This window comes from Aquarana catesbeiana, linkage group LG05, assembly GCF_042186555.1.
Source record: "Aquarana catesbeiana isolate 2022-GZ linkage group LG05, ASM4218655v1, whole genome shotgun sequence".
In the NCBI taxonomy this organism is placed as follows: domain Eukaryota; kingdom Metazoa; phylum Chordata; class Amphibia; order Anura; family Ranidae; genus Aquarana; species Aquarana catesbeiana.
In genome coordinates, this window is record NC_133328.1 from 252,243,467 (window position 1) to 252,268,704 (window position 25,238).

General features: G+C 42.9%; 1 protein-coding gene across 1 annotated transcript in view; it reads right to left on the minus strand.

Annotated features, from left to right (window-relative positions):
* Positions 1-25,238, minus strand: part of TRIO (trio Rho guanine nucleotide exchange factor) — a gene marked incomplete in the record, with an annotated part of 1,361,655 nt that overhangs the window by 1,012,967 nt on the left and 323,450 nt on the right. Inside the window, 1 exon segment of the mRNA XM_073630705.1 lies at positions 7,545-7,714. Within this exon segment, the coding sequence (XP_073486806.1) occupies positions 7,545-7,714 (170 nt within the window).

Sequence of the window (25,238 nt, forward strand, 5' to 3'; positions counted from 1 at the left end):
TGAAGACTAACATTTTAGAAGATTGTAGTTATGTTTAAGCCCATATGGTGATGTATGCAACGTTATAGTACAAAGGGGATAAGCACAGCAACATTCACACCTTTTTAAGGACATCTTGGATGTTTATGGATGCCATGTATTCCCCTTGTCAGAGGAACAATTTGACCTTGCAGACACAAAGTGAATATTTGCAATTTGAAGGTATTTGTTAGGGATTTTAAGTCCAGAACAGGACAAATACACACATTGGGCTTTGGTACCATAAATAGGTCTGGATAGAAAGCTTTGAGCTTGTTTTTTGGAGGTACTGGTACAACTGCCTGGGACAGGAGATGGCCCATGGGTAGTTTTTGGTTGATTTGAAAGAAAAAAGCGGTGAGAGGTGGTAACTTTTTGGACTCCATATTGAACCCCTTTCATACCACCAACTGAAACCACAGGTCTGAGATGTCTGTGACCCAGAGAGGGGCAAACTAACAGCCATCATTTTTAGGAGTGAGGGCACCCCTTCATTAGAAAGAGGGCTTTTGGGAAGACCTGCTGGGTTTTGTGGCCCATGTCCTACACTAAAAGGAAGGGCTAAACTTAGGTTTTGGAACTCATGCGTGGGTACAGTGGTTGGATTTTTTTTTTGTTTTTTTTGTTTTTTTAAGGAGGTAGAGGCACCTCAGGAGGGAGGTTTTGGGATCTCCCACTGTGGGAGTAAAACTTTCCGTCCCGTGACAACATTGATGAATTGGTAAAACGCCCCTCCAAAACAGACATCTTCCTTAAAAATGCAGACATGTGATGGATTTTTACAGGCTGCTTCTGCTGTCCAGGCTTTTAGCCATAAGATTCTGTGCATGTGAATAGAGATTAGAGCCATACTGGAAATCTGCCTCATGAAGTGTTCTAATGCAGCCACACAAAAGAGAAGAGCAGAAAGTAATTGCTGTAATAATTAAAGCACAATTCTGGAAAACAGGGTTGTGTTGGTTGTTTTTTGCTCTAGTCCAGTTAGCTGCAGTTTGAGATACCGAAACTGCAGAGAGAGCTGGCTGCAAGGCTGGACCTGCAAGAGCAAAGAGAGCCTTAAGGAGTGTCTCAAACTTTCTATATGCAGAATCTTCTAAAGAAACATATTATTACGTAGTCACAGTGAGATGCTTAGAACGGAGACAGCAGGATCGACCACAAGGATAGACCACCACTTTAACACTTTTTCCACTAGGTAAGGTTAAGCAAGAAAAAAAATCCTATCTGGAATGATCCAATCGTCAAATTACACATTCATGAACTGGAAAGGTTTTGAAAGATGTTGCAAGTCTTCTTGCACCCAAAGAGGCATGGCAGGACAGGGGAGAATCTATCTACACAATGGAAAGGCTCTTTTGGATGGAAGCATTGAGCTATTCCACATTATCAAGCATGTTGCATGAAGCTCCCTTTTATAGCAATATAGCAGTATTCAGGAAAGAAAAATCTTCTGTAACTTCCTCCCATACCTTTTCAGAGACTTATTTGTGTGTCAGCCTCATCTAGAGCAGGCATATCAGGATTAGACTTGGGTAAAAAAAAAAAAAAATGGGCGTAGGAAAGAAGCATGGCATTTTTGAGCCCTTGGCAAACAGGCTATGCAAGTGATTGTAAACCTCTGATGTGAAAAATGAACAAAGCACATGCTTCTATAGAGTTAACTTGCCTCCATCCAAAGCACGGAGTATGATTTCTCACTGCTGTCTAGCTCCTCTGCTATCTATATGAGCCACTGCTGAAAGGGTTTCCAGACTCCAAGAAAAAGAGGGAGATAGGGTAGGAAAGCTCCAGCCTGTGATTTTTAGCTTCAGTTGTGCATGTTTGGGGGGGGGGGTGTGAATAACGCAGCTCTGAGATTACACAATCTCTCCTTTCAGAGCTGCGCAGTGTGTGACATCAGAATCCCACCCCCTGCCACTGAAAGCTCAGACAGGCTGCGCAAATTCTGGACTTGGTACTGATATAGAGAAGAGATGGCTGCACATAAACTGGTACAACTTCTGTAGGGGAATTGGCAAGAGTTTACAACCACCATTATTTGTTGTTTGTGTGTCGAGAAACTGACACTGATTCAGAAAATTCAGCTTTTGTCAAATATGCCACTTGTGTGCCCAATATAGAGCCAGAATGTGATGCAGAAATGGGTGTTCTTGCCAGCTCCTGCTCCGATGCGTTGTGTGGGCCTTCGGCAAAGTAAATGTTCACCTGTGGTTTTGCAATGACTACCTTTCACCTGGACACTGTCAAGGCTACGTGTGAGAGCTGGGTGTAGACCATCCTGTAGCGAATCTGCATGGAAAAAAAACAGCAGATGAAAGCGCTTGAGTAAAAATATATACGACAGGGGCGTAGCTATAGGGGGTGCAAGATTCGCAATCGCGACCCGGCCCTAGGCTGCAGGAGGGGCAGCATATAGGAGGTCCGATCTCCTCCTATCTCCTGCAGGTCTTCCAACGGCTGCAAGAGCATGATCGGTTCTCATATGCCACCCCGCCCACCCTCCTATCCAGCCAAGAGGCAGTCATCTGTACCCAAGATTGCCTCCAAACTCCGCCCTCACCCCGGCTCCGGCTTCCTACCTCAAGGCTGTCCCTGCCGCCGGAATGGTAGGAGAAAAGCTCTCTGCCCAAGGGAGCCTCAAACTCTGTAACAGCAGAGTGTAAAAGAATACACTGCCTAGCGAGTATAGTGTTCCAGGTGTGCTGCTGACCGTCACTCTGCTCCCTCCCATACTGCCCCCCTCTGGTCATGCTGTGCTCCCATACTGTCCTCCACTGCCTTCCCTCCCATCAAAAACCGTAAAAAAAAAAAAACCTATAAAAAAATGAAGTTCTAAAACAAAATGGTAAAAAACAACAATAAAAAGAAAAACTGACCACGTCCACAGCCCTACTGACCATGTCCACTGCACTACTGACTGACATCATACCCAGTTCACACTGACACCACTGGCCGAACTAGGGTTGCAAAGGTCGCACTTGTGACTGGGTCCTGGCCTTCCGCCACCATGGCGGAGCCCAAAACTGAAGGACTGCACAACATGTGAAAGGGATCTGCCGTGGGCCGTAAAGGGTCATGGGATCAGTGGGAAGGGCTTTGGGCTCGGAGAGAATGGCTCAGGTCGGAGGTCGGGAGGCCCTTCATGATTTCTTGCACCAGGGCCCTGAAGGTTCTAGTTACGCCTCTGATATTGCATTCAGGTTCTTTCAAATTGCCATACATGGAGAAAGGGGAACAGGATCTGGGAAAGACGATGGCAACTAAGAAAAGGGGCAAATTGGCTCCGTACAATTCCAGATCATACATAAATACCTCATTGAAGCAAACTATAAGGTTTTCCTAAGGTGGTAAATGGTGCTGGTACGACTGGCGTTGTGTGTCCTGGGAGCCTCCTCATTGTGCTTCAGAGGCTATGGTCGGGAGGGAAAGATATTACATACATGGTTGACTTGTCCGAAAGTCAATCAGTTCTGGATTTGCATGTACAATTTAATTCCCTTACCCATGTGAACCTAACTAGAGCATCACAAGAGGCTCTACTGGAAAGACTGGTGGAGGGGACATGTAAGCAGGTTAATTTCTTTAATTTTAACAGCAGCCAGAATCTCAATTGCGAAATCCTGGAAATCTCCCATAATCCAGATTGATCTTTTGAAGGCCAAAATGACAAAAATTATGATAAATGAACGTTTGTCGGCGATTCTAAATGACAGATTGGCCTTCTTAGAAAAAATCTGGGATCCCTAGATAAAATATTTCAGGCTCCTCTTGAGAGAGGACAAAATCTATGTTTTGACAGTAGATGGTGCACTTCTCTTTTTCTTTACCTTGTTTTTCTACTTTTTTTTCCCATTCTCCATCGGTTTGTTTTTCTTTTATTGATTTTCTCCATTGAATGTACTACATTGTACATACGCTGACAAGTTCAGCAAAGTGTGTCGTAGGAGCAAATATGTTCTCGAAAGCTGGCTTGACGCACACTAAAAGCGACTCCTCCGGCAGGGAAGGTGAATTTGCCCCTCCTTTCCTCTGGAAGGGGGAGGTCAGATTTACGCCATCGTTAATATTTATTGATGTAGCCATATACTTCTCCATAGTCAAACTTTACGGAGAGGCTACATAAAGGGTTTCTCTTGGGTTAATGCATTATGGATGACCTTAGGATTATTGGATACTGTCTTGACTTTGATTACTGTACTATTTGTACTGTAAGTATGAATGTATCCAGAGACTGTCATTCGACTATTTCAGCCCCATGTTTTCTAGTTGGCTTTTGTATTTCTTTGAAATGCTTAATAAAAAGTAATGGTAATGAAAGTGCCTGAGCAGCCTATAGGGCTCTAGGCTCTGACTGTTTAAGCGATAATTTATAAATAATACATCATAGTAAACACAACTGAAAAATCACACCAGTCTTTACCAGTTACTGTCAGAAACAGAGGGTGATCCTGTCTTACTTGTCTACAACTCTGGATTGTACATTAAGTACAGGTTTTGCCATCACAGTGGGCATACCTGGGAAAGAAGTATTCAGGGACCGGGTTCAATATACAGTGGGGACGGAAAGTATTCAGATCCCCTTAAATTTTTCACTCTGTTATATTGCAGCCATTTGCTAACATCATTTAAGTTCATTTTTTTTCTCATTAATTTACACACAGCGCCCCATATTGAACAGAAAAACACAGAATTGTTGACATTTTTGCAGATTTATTAAAAAAGAAAAACTGAAATATCACATGGTCCCAAGTATTCAGACCCTTTGCTGTGACACTCATATTTAACTCAAGTGCTGTCCATTTCTTCTGATCATCCTTGAGATGGTTCTACACCTTCATTTGCGTCCAGCTGTGTTTGATTATACTGATTAGACTTGATTAGGAAAGCCACACACCTGTCTATATAAGACCTTACAGTTCACAATGCATGTCAGAGCAAATGAGAATCATGAGGTCAAAGGAACTGCCTGAAGAGCTCAGAGACAGAATTGTGGCAAGGCACAGATCTGGCCAAGGTTACAAAAAAATTTCTGCTGCACTTAAGGTTCCTAAGAGCACAGTGGCCTCCATAATCCTTAAATGAAAGACGTTTGGGACGACCAGAACCTTTCCTAGAGCTGGCCGTCCGGCCAAACTAAGTTATCGGGGGAGAAGAGCCTTGGTGAGAGAAGTAAAGAACCCAAAGATCACTGTGGCTTAGTTCCAGAGATGCATTCGGGAGATGGGAAAAAGTTGTAGAAAGTCAACCATCACTGCAGCCCTCCACCAGTCAGGGCTTTATGGCAGAGTGGCCCGATGGAAGCCTCTCCTCAGTGCAAGACACATAAAAGCCTGCATGGAGTTTGCTAAAAAAAAACACCTGAAGGACTCCAAGATGGTGAGAAATAAGATTCTTTGGTCTGATGAGACCAAGATAGAACTTTTTGGCCTTAATTCTAAGCGGTATGTGTGGAGAAAACCAGGCACTGCTCATCACCTGTCCAATACAGTCCCAACAGTAAAGCATGGGGGTGGCAGCATCATGCCGTGGGGGTGTTTTTCAGCTGCAGGGACAGGACGACTGGTTGCAATCGAGAGAAAGATGAATGCGGCCAAGTACAGGGATATTCTGGACAAAAACCTTCTCCAGAGTGCTCAGGACCTCAGACGAAGGTATACCTTCCAACAAGACAATGACCCTAAGCACACAGCTAAAATAACGAAGGAGTGGCTTCACAACAACTCCGTGACAGTTCTTGAATGGCCCAGCCAGAGCCCTGACTTAAACCCAATTGAGCATCTCTGGTGAGACCTAAAAATGGCTGTCCACCAACGTTTACCATCCAACCTGACAGAACTGGAGAGGATCTGCAAGGAGGAATGGCAGAGGATCCCCAAATCCAGGTGTGAAAAACTTGTTGCATCTTTCCCAAAAACACTCATCGCTGTATTAGATCAAAAGGGTGCTTCTACTGAATACTGAGTAAAGGGTCTGAATACTTAGGACCATGTGATATTTCAGTTTTTCCTTTTTAATAAATCTGCAAAAATGTCAACAATTCTGTGTTTTTATGTCAATATGGGGTGCTGTGTGTACATTAATAAGGAAAAAAATGAATTTAAATGATTTTATCAAATGGCTGCCGTATAACAAAGAGCGAAAAATTGAAGGGGGTCTGAATACTTTCCGTCCCCACTGTAGATAGACTACAGCCCTGGATCTATGAAGAACCCTGCGGCCGAATACACGTGTTGGCAAGGTGAGCGCCCATGGAGAATTCAGTGCCTGAAGAAACATTAGAGGCTGTCCCCATAGCATGGGGTCTGGGTATGGCTCTCAAGAGCAAAAAACGAAGGGACTTACAGAGTGAGCTATTTGTTGACCCATCCCAACTGTTTTGGAGACACATTGCTGTAATCAATTTCCAAACTACCTAATTTTTTTCCTAAAATAGTACTATTAAAGTGATTGTACAGGCAGAAGTTTTTTTAATCTTAATGCATTCTAAACCTTCTGTATGCAGCAGCCCCCCTAATACTTACCTGAGCCCCCTCTCGATCCAGGGATGTTGCACGAGAGACATGGCTGGCACTTTCCCTCCTGATTGGCTGAGACAGCAGCAGAGTGCCATTGGCTTCCGCTACTGTCAAAGTCAGTAAGCCAGTGAGGAGAGAGGTGGGTGGATCTGAATGGACACACGGAGCTGTGGCTCGGCTCTGGTTCCCACATAGCAAGCTGCTTGCTGTGGGGCACTCCCCAGGGGGGAAATGCCAGAAGCGCCAAAGAGGGACCCCAAAAGAGAATCGGGGCTGTCCTGTGCAAAACCACTGCATAGTGGTTAGTACAACATGCTTGTTATTTTCAAATGAAATTTTAAAAAAGAAGCCTTCGGTATAACTTTAAGCATTTTAAACATTTGATATTTTTTCCATTTTCTGTATTGAAAAAAATATGGGTTTAGGAGATTTGCAAGTCATTCCATTCTGTTTCTATGTAGATTTTACAGTGTCCCAACATTTTTGGAATTGGGGTTGTGTATAAAAAAGTCCATTATTGATACAACTGATCAACAATAGAGAAATGCATACTGCAATCAGTAAAATTGGGGATCCTTTTCCAACAAATGTAAAAGGTAAACACCGGACACCCTCCCAAACACCTGTGGAGCACTTTCAGCCAATTTGCAGCTGATCCAGTGGTCCAGGGATTTGAAATGCCCCACTCTTCTCCACGCAGAGGTTTCTGGGACAGACCACAGTTATTCACTGACGGCGCTGACCAATCAGAATCGATATGGTCTGTTCCGGTAGCCACTGTATGGAGAAGAAGCAGAAAAGCGGGAGTTTCAAATTTTTGGAACAGCTGTTGGAGTGCCGACAGCTCAACATCTGTGGAGATAAATACAGCAGAGGCCAGGGTGGTGGAGAGGGTGTTTGGTATTAGTTCACCTTTACATTTTTTGTGTAAAAGGTGAACACATTAACACAAAATTGTACTTTGCTCAAAACATACTCTGCGCAGATATTACAGACAAATATGATATTTACCTAAGTTGTTGAATTAGGTCTTCCCCTTCTTTTATAATATTGACAGTAAACTGGAGTGTTGTCTGCTGCTGTTGTCCAAAGCGCTTAATTAAATCCTGAACAGCTTCCACCGACTCTGCATATACATCATCTAGCAGCTCCTTCTGGAGTTCCTCCAGCCAAGCCCACAGCTAAAAAGGAAAAGCATAACTAGTAATTGCACATAACAAGAAAACACAAGTTGTGTGCATGAAGCATAAGAATGTATGCAAAATCTTGTGTATTGCAATAAATTGTATGTCCCTAAAGTTTTTCAGTCTAAACAACACAAACTTGGCAAATAAATGAATTATTCAGTTAATGACCATTAGAATTAAGAAATGCATTTAAAGGATACATATAGTCACAATTTCCAGACCATACTCAATGCTAGATTCTAGAAGTATACTTTCTATGCGCACTCACCGCAGAAGTGCAAATAGTGCAATAGAGGACTTCTCTCAGAGAGGCTGTAAACATTGAAATAGGCTGCACCTGTGCTACTGAAAGAAGTGAGCAGCTGAAGTCAGCTGGAGGTGGAGTTAGGCCAGTAAGGCTGGGTTCACACATGTCCAGTGCAAATTGTGTGTTCGTTTTCACTGCAAATTAAAAAAAAATAATTTGTTCAACAGTTCAGGTGCATTTTTGATGCGCACATTTGAATTGCTCAGAACCCAATTTTTGTCACAGCTGCAATTCAGTGCTGGCCAATACATAAGAGATAAAGGGGGTCAAATACATGTGATTCAGAAGCGTTCCCATAGAACACAATGAGCCTGGAATTCCCACGTGTACAGCCCCTGCAGTGTTCACAAAAACACACAAAAACACTCTTTAAACTCGCTCGGCAGATGCACCGCATATATGTGAACGGCTTCAATGGAAATCAATGTTATTTCATGTCATGCGACTCAAAACAGCATCCAATTTGCATATTTGTGAACCAAGCCTCTGACTAGGGAGGGTGGGGGTTAGTGTTAAATTTGGTACTGGTGCCTTTTAACCCGTTTGCTGCTAAAGCTTTTTTGCCACACGTGCTAAAACAAACATTTTAAGCTTGAAGAGGAGTTAAAAAACTGACAAACTGTATATTTTTTCTGAAAGCGGAGCATAAAATGATAGCAGTAAAAATTTCTGGCATGTAAAAAAATATAAAACGCAAAAGATTGTACAGAGCAAATAACCAACATGTGAAAATGGCGAAAAACTTTGGCACCCAAAATTAGGTGATGCTTTGAAGAGAATCTGACGCTTCAAAGATGCTGTCACATAGGGGCTATTGTTCCCCCTTGTGATAGCAACAAAGTTAAGTGAAAAAATTTAAAGGTAGACCCAAGTCGGGACAGCGACATTATGGAGGACACATCGGACACTTGACACATTTTTGGTACCATTGGCATTTATACAGCGATCAGTGTTATAAAAATGCACTGATTATGGTAAAAATGTCACTGACAGGGAAGGTGTTAATCACTAAGGGGCAATCAAGGGGTTAATTGTGTTCCCTCTCTGTGTTCTAAGTGAAGGGCTGAGGGGACTGTCTAGAGTAGATGACAGATCGCTGTTCATACTGTGTATGAGTGTATGAACAGACTATCAGTCTCTTCTCCCCTCAGAGAGCCGGAAACTGTTCTTACACAGACAGATCCCGGTTCTTGGTGTGTCAGCAGCCATCACGGGAGCCCGGCGGTGATCGCAACCGACAGGCATTCGCATCGGCTCCAGGGGCAAGCAGCACACGCTCCCCTAGTGGCCAAAGGGCGAAGCAACGTTGAACAACATTGTTTAGCCCAGCCGTGCCATTCTGCCGCAGTAAAACTGCGGCAGCTGGTCAGCAAGTGGTTAATGAGACATTGGGGGTATATTAGACCCTTGATGTATCTTGTGCTTCACTGACACTAATGCCTCGTACACATGTTCCGAATATCGTACGACCGTTCTCGCTTAATAGTCACAAGTAGAAATTGAATAGCTAAAAAAAGTCACGAAGATTCTCGTACGACAGACAAAAAAAAAAAAAAAAATCGGAACTGATGTCATGTGTTGTAATGTATTTGTATTGTATTTTCAGACGACAACTATACTGACTAAACGAAAATCGTACGATCAGGAATCGTAATCGAAATATTTTGTGTATGTCCGATCGAAAAATATCGGATGAACGGTCATGATCGGCTGTCGAAAATAGTGTACACAAGATCCGAATATCGCACGATCCTTCCTCGGACGACTGTTTTCGCACGATATTCGGATCGTGTGTACGGGCTATAATGGAATACAGATTGCTTCCCCTTAGCTTAATCCCCGGCCACAGTGGCTAGGGAAAGTGACAGCAGAAACTGGAGGTGACAAAATCCTTGTCGCTTCTGGGTACTTAATGCACTGGTCTCCCTCTTCCTGGAGAGATTTGCAATGCGGGCGGTTTGTGAATGTTGCAGGGGGTCTGTGGAATTGATGGTTTCCACCTGAAAAGACAGTCTGTGTGTCAGATTTACGTGCACACCCGCCTGTAAACCTCTTCCTCCTGATCCCACCCCCCACTGCTGACATAATCAATGCATACACTGGTGGCTATAAAAAAGGGGTTAAGTGTATCCACTTGAAGACCTAGCCTTTTCTGGCACTCTGTTTTACAAGTTTAAGTCAGTGTTTTTTGCTAGAAAATTACTTATAACCTCCATACATTTTATTTATATATATTTATTTTTTAGATATGTACGTATGTACATCACAGGGTATTTGCCAAGCGATTTTTCAAAACAATTTTTTGGGTAACAAAAATAAAAGTTAATGAATAAAAAAATAAATAAATATATCACCCAATTTTTTGGTAAAATATAGCAGATATTGTTACGCCAAGTAAATAGATACCTAACGTCACATTTTAAAATTGCACATGCTCGTGGAATGGTGACAAACTACGGTACTTAAAAATCTCCATAGGCGACGCTTTGAACATTTTTAACAGTTACCTGTTTAGAGTTACAGATCAGTACTTATGGTAGAATTATTGCTCCTGCTCTAACGTTTGCAGCAATACCTCAAAAGGTGGTGCGAAGACCGTTTACATATGCGTGCCTTAAGTATATGTGTTTGCTTCTGCGCACGAGCACAGAGGGAAATTTTTTTTCTTATTTTTACACTTCAATACCGGGCACTTTTACCCCCTTCCTGCCCAGGCCAATTTTTACCTTTCAGTGTGGTTACACTCTCACAATTGCAAGGTCATGCAACACTGTACCCAAACTAAACTTTTATCATTTTGTTCACACAACTAGAGCTTTCTTTTGGCGATATTTAATCGCCACTGGGTTTTTTATTTTCTGCCAAATAAATTAAAATGGTTTTAACACGTTTTTCTGCGTTTCGGTTATACAATTTTGCAAATAATCTTTCTTCATGAATTTAGTCCAAAAAGTGCTCTGCTACATTTCTTTGTAGAAAATAACCCAAATCAGTGTATATTATTTAGTCTGTAGGAAAGTTATACAGTCCACAAACTATGGTATATACATCTGAAGATTGATCCAACCTGATGTAATGGACGACCTCATTTCTTGAGGCCCAAACATGCCAGGACAGTACAAATGCCCCCCTTTTTGGATAGTAGACAGTCCAAGGTATTTAGTAAGAGGCATGGTGAGTTTTTTGAAGTTATAATTTTTTGTCACAATTTTTTGAAAAATAAAAAATATATAAAAAAAATTCACAATTTCTTTTTTTTCTGTCTTGTTTTTTTACCATACGGTCACCAGTGCAGTACAGGGTCATCATATAACAGGTGTGGGAGTGATCAGGTACCAGTACAAAAAATAAAACATTTAACACATTTTGAACAAAGCAATATAATGTTACCATTGTACTACTCTGGGGGAATGATCTTTTTTTTTTTTCATTGCTATAAGCAAGCATTTTACTGGATAAAATCGATTCAATTTGTTTTATTGTGATTAGCGATGATTGGCCACAACTAATCACATTGCACTGGATGGGCTGGGGTTGGCCCAGTATGCACCATGTGATCACTGACAAATCACAGCTAGCAACACAATTGTACACAATGGATGACTTAAAAGGAAGCCATCCATTGTTTACAACTGTCATGTGACCTGCTGTGATTGTTTACAGCAGTCACATGGTACTGGTAGCAGGCCGGTACAGTGATCAGTCAGCGACAGATTGCGCCGCAGCGTGGCCCCATGGGCACGCGAGAGGTGCGATCCAGGGAGGACATCATATGACGTCCACCCAGATCGAACAGGGTCCTGCCCAGCCGTCATTTTGCAAGTCATTAATGCATCTGTGATGTGTTTACCATGCAAAACCAAATTTAACTAATCTCAAAAGCTGATGTACACTTGTCTGTACACTAGTCCATAAACATACAACCAGGTATTCAGTGGGTATTTCTTTCTTTGCAGAAGTTTTATTGCCTGCATGACCTCTGGTAGATATATTCAGTATATAATAAGTGTGCAGTGATCAAGGCGGTGTGCCGAAACGTGTCTGCTTTTTTATTTTTTAACATGTGCCAATAAAAGTATTTACATTTGAAATGGACATGGAGTTGCCGGACCTGAATATTGAAGCAGTCTATTAAAATGGTGTTTTGTTAACTAGAAAGATCTAAAAAAATAAAAATTTCTGGAAGGATATAGCCAATAATTCAGCACTATGTATATATAATGAACATTTTACAGGTGTGGATATGGTGGTTAATTTAAATTAAATTTCATATCTTAGTGTTTACAAACTTCTATTGAATACGTAGGGGCAACAATACAAAGGACCAATTATCTGATAATATGACATTGATGAATATAAGAATTACAGTGATTTTATAATAAAGGGATCAAAATATACAATGGCCGGCCAAAGTATATCCTATAGAAAAAATACTAAAAATAATACTTAGATAAAGTGTTCATATAGAAAAAAAATGAAATTAAAGGATCATCGATCCATAATCACCACAGAAGAACACAAAACAAAAAAAGGTATAGAAAAGTACCAGTAAAGAGGATTCAAAAAACAGGACAATACCTTTCTGCAATACTAGGTCTTGTTTCCACGTTTCAGCTGTTGGATAAGAGGATGTAAACTCTGAGCCCAAAAAGATAGCGTGACATCAACAACTGAAGCCACATCAGTCTGGATGGCAGTAAAGGGACCATGGGTCCCATTTTGCATCAAAGAAGATTTAGAGTCATGTACTGACCCAATACCGTAGCCTCCTCTTATGTGGAAAAACTGCCGGCCAATAGCGTTGTATCGTACTGACCTTGACCACATTGTATAATTTATGGGCACCATCTGGATGATATGATTAGTTATGTTATATGATCTATGCATAATGCCATACCCCTTTGTTTTTTCCTTTTGTATAAATGCACCATTGTATTGCCACAAAGTACCATGCATGTATAAACTCTGTGTATATTGTTCAATAAAACAAGTTTTAAATTTAAAAAAAAAAAAAAAAGAAGAAGATTTAGAGTCGTATAGTGTGTAAAAAATTTGCTCCATCAACATAATTTGGCCTATACAAGAGATTATTTGCAGAAATGGCATAGCATTAGACTTCCAATTCAGATCTATTGCCCATTGCATGGCTACACAGATAGTGTGGATAAGTCTCAACAGGTAACCAGACCTGGATATCCTGAGATTTAGGAAAGGCATAAGGAAAGAACTAGGATCTTTGTAAATAATCTGGGAAATGATAGGCCAAAACTGTAATTGACTGTCTGCCATTGCACAGTGAAGAAAATGCTGATTAGTTGGATAAATGGGAATACGCAGATAAGCATTTGGGATGTCTACAGGTGCCAGTGTTCGCTTTGTCTCACTCAGAGTAATAAACAGCTTGCGGATTACACACAAAAAGTTGGAATTTGGCGGTATTTGTTGGGGGATTTAAGGTCCAGAATAGGACGCACCACCGTTGGGATTTGGTACTGTAAAGAGATATGTATAGAAAATTAACCTGTCTTAGGGAGGTACTGCTATAATCCCTTCATGGGACAAGAGATGGTTCAGGACATTCTGCCAATCTGTCTGTCCTTGAGCAGTTTTTGATTGATTTGAGAAAAGAAAGTGGTGAGGGGATTTTAACTTTAACAGATGTCCCCCAACTCTTATAAGTGAGGGCACCTTTTCATTGAAAAGTGGCGCCAGGAACAGTCATGTGCTATAAGGGATGCATGGATCACCGAAATAATGGCAGTCCGTGGATCAGGAGCAGATAATGCAGCGGAGGATGGCGGGGAAAAAAAATTAAAAACCCTTCAGCAACCTCAAACAACGCAAGCCTATCAGGCCCAAAAGCAGTCTCCCCAGGCTAAGATGGTGCCAGGGAAGGGAGACACGGCGCACGGCAGCCTCCAGACTCAGCAGCAGTGTCCCCAAGCCGGGATGGTGCAGGGGAAGGGAGGTACGGAGTGAGGCAGCCCACAAACCCGGCAGCAACCTACCCAGGCTGGACTGACATCAGGACAGACAGCCTTTGAGGACGGTAGTCCTCAGGCTCAGCAGCGGCCTCCTCAGGCCAAGATGGCGCCAGGGAAGAGAGACACTGCACAGTGGCCATCAGATCCAGGAGGCCAGCCTCTCCCTGCCCAGATACAGCTTCACAGGTCAACGCTGGAAGAGACCCCTTCTCCTCCCAATCTCAAGAAGAGCTTTCCACACCACAAGGTGAGCACCCACAGCTGTCTCCCTTGTCCATCTCCCCAGACAGGGCTCTATTATACGCCGATTCCCCAGCCTCCTCCACAGACAGGCAAATGGCAGAACTTGCTGAGCTGGCTCTGAGCCAAAACAGTTCTGTGCATTCTCAGCCACCTATCCTTGCCACTACATATTCAGGAGATGCAGTTCTTCTGGCTAGATTTTCTGCACTCCTGCAACAAGAACTGTCTAAAACCTGCACAATTATCACTATTGGACTTAAGGATGATTTTCAAAATATAGGGGAAAGGGTGGACACTATTGAGTCCAAAATGGACGGTATGGTGAAAAGAGTTAACCAAATTCTGGAAGGATTTCATCCCTGCAAGACCAATTAGATCAGGCGAACTCAAAGATAAAAGACATGTTAACAGATCTAGGAGGTACAACTTCCGTGTGCGTGGCCTCCCAGAATTAGCAGTGGACTTAGAGGACACAATACAATCCTTGATGAAAAATTTGATACCAGATATCTCCCTTTACCAACTGGAAATTGACAGGGTACACCGAGCCCAGGGCCCCCAGGCCGTCAGAGATGCGATAGTTAAGCCACATTTTTACCGGATTAAGGAAAAGATAATGATGAAGGCAATAACCAAAGGAGATATATCCCCCTCCTGGGACATTCGGTTCAGATCTTTGCCGATATCTCTCAGGCGACAATCCAGAAGAGGAGATTGCTGAAACCGCTACTAGTCCATCTGATCACCCGCCAAATCAAGTATCGATAGTCATTTCCATTCCGATTATCATTTTCATATAAGGGGAAATCCCATTCCTTTGCCAATTTCCAGGCTGGCGAGACGTTGCTCCTTGATTTGGGACTGATCAAGAAATTCTCCTGTCCCCAACGTTCACAATGCTGATGGTCATCCGCTCTCTCCCTTATGGTCCAAGCCCAGAAGATACAGCTCCAGAAAGTCTCCATCTATCACCTGATCATCTCCAAGAACGCCATCAGGGTATTAATTCTCTTTGAGACCAGTCTTCCTGCACTTGGACTATGTCCAACATTGAAGACTTTTGTATCAACAGTAGACAGTTCTTGCTATGTTCTGTTACCCAAGCGGTTTTAGTTTTCTGCCTACTTACAAAAGGTATACAATCTCCAGAAGAAGGACTTTGTTCCTGATTACGGAATTATTTTGCATTTATGACGCCATGTTTGGTCAGCTGATCCTTCCCATCCCTTCCAGACGCTGAAAGAGATGGACCAGAGCAGAAGCGTATGCCACTCGTGGTGAACTTGCCTCTATCTCGAGAGTGGAGGCAACTTCGCAACATGATAGGGGGGGTTGGCACCGCCAACAGTGTACGCAGCATATGGCACCCCCATACGCTGCAAAAATTAAAGAAAAACTGAAATATCACATGGTCCTAAGTATTCAGACCCTTTGCTCAGTATTTATTAGATGCACCCTTTTGATCTAATACAGCCATGATTCTTTTTGGGAAAAATGCAACAAGTTTTTCACACCTGGATTTGGGGGTCCTCTGCCATTCCTCCTTGCAGATCCTCTCCAGTTCTGTCAGGTTGGAAGGTAAACATTGGTGGACAACCATTTTTAGGACTCTCCAGAGATGCTCAATTGGGTTCAAGTCAAGGCTCTGTCTGGGCCATTCAAGAACAGTCACGGAGTTGTTGTGAAGCCACTCCTTCGTTATTTTAGCTGTGTGCTTAGGGTCATTGTCTTGTTGGAAGGTAAACCTTCGGCCCAGTCTGAGGTCCTGAGCACTCTGGAGAAGGTTTTAGTCCAGGATATTCCTTGTACTTGGCCGCATTCATCTTTCCCTCGATTGCAACCAGTCGTCCTTGTCCCTGCAGCTGAAAAGCACCCTCACAGCATGATGCTGCCACCAACATGCTTCACTGTTGGGACTGTATTGGACAGGTGATGAGCAGTGCCTGGTTTTCTCCACACATACCGCTTAGAATTAAGGCCAAAAAGTTCTATCTTGGTCTCATCTCATCTCCTTTTTTACTGCTAGGTGAGAGTGCTACCCACTACACCACTGTGCTGCCACAAACCATCTCAAGGATGATCAGAAGAAATGGTTAAATATATGAGTGTCACAGCAAAGGGTCTGAATACTTAGGACCATGTGATATTTCAGTTTTTCTTTTTTAATAAATCTGCAAAAATGTCAACAATTCTGTGTTTTTCTGTCAATATGGGGTGCTGTGTGTACATTGAGGAAAAAAAATTTACTTAAATGATTTTAGCAAATGGCTGCAATATAACAGAGTGAAAAATTTAAGGGGATCTGAATACCTTCCGTCCCCACTGTATATTGCTATTACAGGAGACACATTTCTCACGGACTTCTGCCCCTAAATACTTGAATGCAAGATACCCTACAGTTTTCCTGTCAAATGGACTGGATAAAAAAAACGAGGATAAGCTATATGTGTTGCTAAAAGGATCCCTTTCACACACACTACAGTAAAAAAAGATAAAAGACTGCCGCTATGTCATGGTAGCAGGGAAAATTGAGAACGCAGTAACCCTACCCTCACATGCCCCTAACACGGGTCATGCACATTTCCTTCACTCAATGCTAGAAGTGGTTACATAATCCCCTCAGCTTCTGTATGTCTCCTCGGCTAAGATACGCCCCCATGGCATGGTCTGACCATTCCTCGGTCCAAATAAAATTAGAGGACCTGTGGTCTAAACCACAGCCATCGTTGGTTTTTAAGTGTGTCCATATTGACTGACCCTATTATTTCCAAAAAATTTTAAATTGCTGTCCAACAACACTTTCAGGACAATCCCTCCTCGGCCACCTGCCCAACTTTGAGCAGCACATATGGCGACCATACGCTGCAAATTAATACAACTAGCCTCCAGAGTTAAACGAGTGTGAGAACAAACGATCAGACAACAGGATAAAGAGCTGCGGCGTCTCATGCGGGAAAAAACAAACCAATCAGCATTTAAATCTTAGAAATCAGATCGATGCAGCACGAATGGCCGTGAACTTGAGCTTGACTACGAAAGCAGAAAAATACAATAGATGGTCCAGACACCGCTATTATGCCACGGGGATAAACCTAATAATCTACTAGAAAGGAGAATAACGCCCAAACCATTTACTACCGCATTGCCTAAATTACGAATGCAGAAAGGCTAAACAACCCAGAATCCTCAGTTAATACTACGTGAATTATTCACTTTTTTTTTGCAAACTATGTGATTCCCCTAACGCTTTCCACAAAGATAAGGCAGAGGAGTTCCTCCAAGATATCCCACTCCCTACACTGGCTTGAGATTATGTAGCGTTAATGGAAGCGGAATTTACAGTAGGCGAAGTGGTAGCAGCTATTAAAAGTCTGAATCCGGCAAAGGCTCCAGGCCCAGAAGTATTCTTTGGCCACTACTACCGCAAATATGTTGAAATTTTGACCCCACTTCTATGCTCTTTTTACAACCAATTGAGAAAAGGTTCCCCTTTACCACCACAGGAAAATAATGCCTTTATCCACGTTATCCCCAAACAAGGACCATGGGGACTATGTGAATTATCGCTCGATATCGTTAATGTCGACCTCAAAATAATGACAAAGATTTTAGCTACTTGCATGAACTCGTTCTTATCAAAATACATCCACCCGTACCAGGTAGGATTCCTTCCCAACAGGCAAGCCTCGGATCAGACCAGACGGATTATTGATATCATATCTGCTCTGAACTCAGGCTGGGACGGTAGGGAACAGAGGGGGGTGCTATTGTTATCATAAGACTTCCACAAAGCCTTTGACTCCGTGTCTTGGGATTACCTCCTCTTCAATTTAGAATGCTCCGTATTCAGCTCAAAATTTTTGACGACGCTTAAAATGATCTATAGCGATCCCACAGCACGCCTCATAGTCAAGGGCTATAAGTCACAAAACATAGGCATACGTAGAGGGAACCGACAGGGTTGCCCCGTCCCCCTTATTGTTTATTATGGCGCTAGAATCGCTAACCATCAAAATTCGGGATCATCTGGATATACAGAGCACAAGTGTGCGTTGTTCGCAGATGACATATTGCTACTCCTCCTCGGTCACCTCATTGCCTAATCTATACGTGGTACTACGACAATTCACTTCTATCACAGGCTTACAAGTTAACCATTCCAAATCTCAAGCACTCAACGTATTCCTTACAAACACACAAAGTCGGAGTTTTACAAAGCTCATTTCCATTTAAAATGGCAAAATGAGGCCCTTCCGTACTTGGGTATCTTTTGACCCCTTCCCTTCCCACACTTTATAGACAAAATTACCCTCTGATGTTTAAAAAATTGTTAGAGGATCCAGGGTGAATAGACCATCATTATACACTCCAAAACTGAGGGGAGGTCTAGGAGTGCCTGACTTGATTAAGTACTACCATGCAGCTCAACAGGCCCAATTGACCCGATTACACGCACGACAGTCCAGGCCACTCTGAATGTCGATGGAATCCTCCCTATACCCACACAAAGAGATTAGTCACTTGATGTGGATGAAGGGGAAAGATAGACCAGCAATATTGTGCCCAACTTTTCCTTAAACCTATGGGACAGGCTGTTGGCCACACAGATTTAAATCCCTACACACCCCACTAGCTCTGTTGCTTGATAAACCTTCATTCACCCTGGGTCTTCACCCTCATTATTTTACATGGTGGACTAAAAAGGGCTTGATACGAATAGCAGATCTATTTGACCATAGAGGTGTTTTGTCAAAACAGGCCCTTCAGGAGAGGTACCATCTCCCCAGTTCAGAACTATATCACTACACTCAGATAGAGCATTACTTGGCAACACTGAATCGCACTTCTGAATTGACCACATCCACCTCAATGAAACATCTCTGCAGGACTTTCGACAAACAAACTGGCCACATATCAAAAATTTACACTATTTTGTCCTCTACTTCTATAAAGCTATTCTATATGCAAAAATGTCAGCAAGATTTAGAAATCAGCTTAGAAGTTTTAGAGTGGAGTAAAATGGCACAATGTGCATTCAGATCATATTAATACCTTGCTGATAGAGGCAAATTATAAAGTCTTGATGTGGTGGTACATAGTGCCAGCGAGGGTAGCAACCTATGTCCGGGGGGGACTCTCCACATTGCTTCAGAGGATGTGACATGGACGGCACCATGCTCCACATATGGTGGGCATGCCCGAAAGTGCAAAGGTTCTGGATATGTACATACAACTTTATATATTCATTGACCCAAGTGAACCTCATTAAATCACCTCTACAGGCACTGTTGGGACGCCCAGAGGAGGGGACATCAAAACATATGAGGAGACTCATAGCCTTCATATTCGTAGCAGCAAGAATGTCTATAGCCAAATCTTGGAAGCCCCCTACGATCACTTTTCACCTGCTGAAATCTAAACCATCATAGATAATGGTAAATGAATGCCTCTTGGCAATTTTGAACGACGAGGTTGCTTTGTTCGACAAAATATGGGACCCCTGGATCAACTACATGCACTGGTCACCCCCATACTTAAAAAGCCATCCTTGGACCCTACCAATCTTAACAACCTTGCTCCCCTTTTCCTCTAAACTCCTTGAACGCCTGGTTTACAACCAACTGAGTGACCACCTCATTAAGCATAACCTTCTTGATCCCCTTCAATCTGGATTTCGCCCTCAACACTCCACAGAAACTGCTCTTTTAAAACTCACTCACTAACTGCAAAATCCAATGGACACTATTCTGTACTCCTACTTCTGGACCTTTCAGCTGCCTTTGACACGGATGACCACCCCCTCCTCCTCAAAAAACTTCACTCCCTCGGTCCCTGTGACTGTGCTCTTCAGTGGCTCCCATCTTACCTAACCCAACACACCTTCAGTGTCACTTACAATTCTACTTTCTGCACTCCTCTTCCCTTCCCCATTGGGTTCCCCCAACGTTCTGTGCTTGGACCTCTTATTTTCAATCTACACCTCTTCCCTGGGTCAGTTGATAGCCTCTCACAGCGTTCAATATCATTTCTACGCTGACACACAAATCTATCTCTCCACCAGTCTCCTCACGCATCAATAACTTACTAACAGACATATCTGTATGGATGTCACACCACTTCCTCAAACTCAACTTGTCCAAAACCGAGCTTATAATATTTCCTCCCCCACGTGCCTCTTCCCCTGACTTCTCTGTCAAGAGCAATGAGCACAACCGTCCACCTATCCCCACATGTCAGCGTGCGAGGTGTTATCCTGGACTCTGAACTCTCCTTTCGGCCCCTCATCCAATCACTTTCCAAAGCTTGCCGCCTCAACCTACGCAACATCTCCAAACTACGTCCCTTTCTAACCAATGAAACCACAAAGCACCCGATTGACTCCCTGGTTATCTCTCGCCTTGACTACTGCAACTCCCTCCTCATTGGCTTACCTTTAAATAGACTATCCCCCCTTTTAGTCCATCATGAAGCTGCTGCCAGACTCAGCCACCTTACAAACCGCACAGTGTCTGCTACCCCTCTCTGCCAATCCCTCCATTGGCTGCCACTTGCCCAACAAATTAAATTCAAAATACCAACAATAAGTTACAAAGCCATCCACAAATCTGCCCCCAGCTACATCACTAGCCTAGTCTCAAAATACCAACCTAATCGCCCTCTTTGTTCCTCCCAAGACCTCCTGCTCTCTAGCTCCCTCATTACCTCCTCCCATATCCGCCTTCAGGACTTCTCCCGAGCCTCGCCCATCCTCTGGAATTTGCTACCCCAATCTGTCAGACTGTCTCCAAATCTATCCACTTTTAGGCGATCCCTGAAAACTTTCCTCTTCAGAGAAGCCTATCCTGCCTCCATCTAAAACTGCACTATTTTCTCCATTAGCTCATCCCCCACAGCTATTACCCTTTTGTATAACTTAACCCTCCCTCCTAGATTGTAAGCTCTAACGAGCAGGGCCCTCTGATTCCCCTTGTATTGAATTGAATTGTAATTGTACAGTCTGCCCTAATGTTGTAAAGCACTGCGTAAACTGTCAGCGCTATATAAATCCTGTATAATAATAATAAAACTACCAATCGGCTGCATTATGAGATAGGACCAACGCTTTATGTTACTCTCCAGGGCAAGAGGGCACCTCCCTTCGCTACCTTCTATTCTTCTGTCACCTCTTTAACCTTTCTCTCTTCCTTCAATCTAAATTTGCCTTTACATGGGCCCTCGGACCATTATGGTCCCTGGGACTACACAGGAGTCAAGTTAGTAGGTTGTAACAAATAACTGTAGCAGAGGGGGTGGAGATTTACCCCCCACCATTTCCCATGCTACACATTGGAATACCCCTATGCAGTAGCGAGAGCTTGAAGAGGGGTTCCAGAATTAAAATTACAACATATATGCACCCCCCCCCCCCGCCCAGGTTTTGAATATTTCTAGTGAGATGAGTGGGGAAGGCACGGAATATTATGAAACCCCATTCCTGGCTGTTATTCCTACATTTTATAATTTATACAATGTCTAGTCACAGTTTTAAAAAAAATTTCTGTTTCGGCTTGATTCCTTCATATAAACCTAATATATGGATGATGATACATTAAGTTTCACATCAATATATGCTCTTCTGTGCTTTAACTGAATCATTACCGGTTTGTTAGTTAATGAACAATTACTTCCTATTACAACGGCGAACGCTGACTTTGTATTTGTTAAATAATTTTCTGAATAAAAATATTGGAAAAGAAAAGAGGGCTATGGGAAAGATTTGGTGGTCTTTTGTAGGCCAAGTCCAGAAAGGAAGGGCTAGACTTTGAAGTTAAGGCCTGGTAGAGCTGTAACTGCTAAGTATTCTGCATTTGGCTCCTGAGGAGAAGAATTTTCTAAACTTTTACTGTGGAAGTAAAAACATTACCTCCTGTGACATCCTTTATGCACTGGTCGAGTGTCTTTTTTTTTTTTTACAGGCAGCTTCCTGCTTTGTTTTAAGGGAATCCACACAAAAAAGAGCAGAGCTTACGTGAACTGTGGAATTTGCTCAGCTAAGGCATGGTCCTGGAATAAAGGATTGTGTTGGTTGTTCATTGTGGTAGTCCAGATAGCTGCAGTTAGTAATACTGATATTGCAGTAGGAGCTGGGCTTGCAATAATAAAAACAGCCTAAAAGAGCATCTCAAACTTTCTACCTGCAGGATCGATGAATATAGGAATGCGCACTGCTGTTCTTATCTGTTTGCCTAGAGATACTTAAGTCTCTTGAGAGGTGCTGTATCTGGTGCATTGAGATCAGTGGAAAGTTATCCTGAACACTCCAATTGGACTCTATGAACTTTTTGCTCTTCTGCATAGAACATTATGTACACACAACACTTATTGCACCATATACCCCAATCGCTACCACATGGGAATGCCTTTATAGATTTCATAGGTCTCTTTCTACTCAAAGGGGCACAGCAGGATGGAGAAAAATCAAGTGCAACAATGTGGAAGCTTTTGCGCACAGAATTGAGCATATCCACATCAGCAAGCATATTACACAAAGCTGCAGCTTCAGGCGTAAAAGCAGTGTGGGGGTGAGAAATCCTCCGCAGCCTGCTATCATTCCCTTCTATGTCCACTCCTTCTAGGTTAGGCATATAGGGATCTGACTCTGGTAGAGATGGAGAAGCTAGAGAAGGGGCTTGGCATTTTGTAGCCTTGGACAGAGGTGTCTGTATTATAGCCCAGGGCTCAAAATTTCAAGTCCTGAGCCACTAGCCAGGCCTTCAGAGTTACTCGCCACCAGTTGCCCCACCCAAACCCCTCCCCTGCCCCACCCATAAGTCCGCCCCTAAACAAGCCCTTGTAAGTTATCTCATAAAATTAAACTGTTAAATGTTTTAAGCAGAATCAAGTTCTTTAACAATATTAACATAAAGCATCAGAACCTATCAAACACAGCCTCACTGTGCCCCATCAACGCAGCTTCACTGTGCCCCATCAAATGCAGCTTACTGCGCCCCCATCAATACAGACTCACCTGGATGATGGAACACACACACACACAACAGGCATGTCCTGCTGTGTGTCATGGGGCTGGGTCTGTGTTCGGCGGCGTGGTGTAACAAGGTCCAGCCCCCCCAGACCGGCTCGTTTCATAGGTGGAACATTGATTCAACTTACTATTACACGAGCTTATCTAGGGGGCGGAACCTTGTTACACCGCGCCACCGAACACAGATCCAGCTCCGTGACACACAGCGGGACATGCCCACTGTGTGTGTGTGTGTGTGTGTGTGTGATACGCAAGAGGAGGAGAAAGAGAGAGGGAGGGGAGAGCTGCAGCCTCACCTCAGCTCAAAGCAACCCCAGAACAGTCGGGCCCTGCCGCTCTATGGTCTCCGGCCGACATTTTCTTGGCTGATCGCTTCAGCCAGGAAACGGTCAGCCTGGTCCACCCCTGCTCCTCGCTCACCCTGCAAAATGCGAGTGGAATTTGAGGGCTATTATAGCCATTTGTTGTCTGAGGAATCGTGACATTGCTGAAGAAAAATCTGCTTTGGTCAGGTAGGCTGTTTTCCATGTACCTGAAATGGTATTAAGAGTCAGTTATAGAGACTGGTGTTAATTTCATGTCCTTCTCCAGTGCAAAGAAGGCATAATCACGGAGGTTGAATGTTGTGCGGGTACTAGGAAGAGTGAATGTTCTGTCTTGGCTAATAGTATTCCCCTGTGGGTTACTCAGAGGGTGTGGAGTAATTGGGTTTTTGTCTTGCCTGTGAAAATCTATTTCTTGGAGTACATAACAGGACACCAGGCTGCTTCATTAATGCTTACTTACAGGTTCTGGATCTAATCTGTGATGAATGAAGCCAGAAGTGACAAGATTTCACCACTTCTGGTTTCAGAACTGCCTTTTTGTAGGCATTAAGCAGCTGATCAAACGATCTGCGTTTGATCAGCTGCCTTGGAGAGCAGGGAAAACATGTGGTGCCCTACCCGCGTTTCCATTCAGAGAACTTGCCACCGCCCACAATTATCGCAAGGGCCTTATTCTTACGATTGCCATAAAAAGTTATGGGGGGGGGGGGTGACTACTTTGTGGAGTCTTAAGAAAATAAAATAAATAAAAATTGACCAAGCTCGAAAAAAAAACCCTGCATTACAGTAGTGTTCTCTGTCCCTTTCACATCACCCTCCCATTGTAGCGTCCTCTCCCCCTCCCCCCACAGTAGTGTTCTGTACCCCCCCTCCCAACGCAGTGTCCTCTGCCCCCTTCAAATCACCCCCAGGGTGGATATAAATCAACGATTTAAGAGAAAAAACAAGAAAAGAAAATCTGATTTTTTCTTTGGATTTTTTTTTTTTTAAATTTAAATCGGATTATTTTGATTTTTATCAAATTTATTTTAATAAAATGCTTTTGGAGTAAAAAATCTAAAAGACAGTTTTATATTTAAGATAGATTAATAATTTAGTTTATTCAGCATGAAATGTAGCTTATTTGTTATGTAGCATGAGTGTTTAAATAAAAGTGCAGCGCTAGAGTAAAGAGTGCAATTCATGCGAATCACACAACACATTTGATGTGCATACATCCTAAAATGGAATAATAAAGTGCTATTGTGCAATAATTGGTACAGTCTGAAATGGAATAACCTAGAACACGTGCAACATAATATCACAAGTGCAAACAATGTGCAAAACAAAAAGAAAACGTTCATATGCAGCTGATTTTTTTTATCAGGAGTCCCACGAAGAGGGGGTGTATTGAAAATGATGATCAAATGCTACGTAAACTGTTGGCGCTTTATAAATTCTGTATAATAAAAATGCTTGGCAGCATGATACCCATCACTGCAAATGAAATCAAGGCTTACAAGAAAGCCAGCGACCCACCCCCCTTATTCAGGGAGGTCTCAAAGCACTTTGTTGGATCTGTGATCCACAGAACAGATGTCCTGACATCTCTCCCCAGTAGCCTCAGAAGATACACACCAAAAATGTCACATCTGTT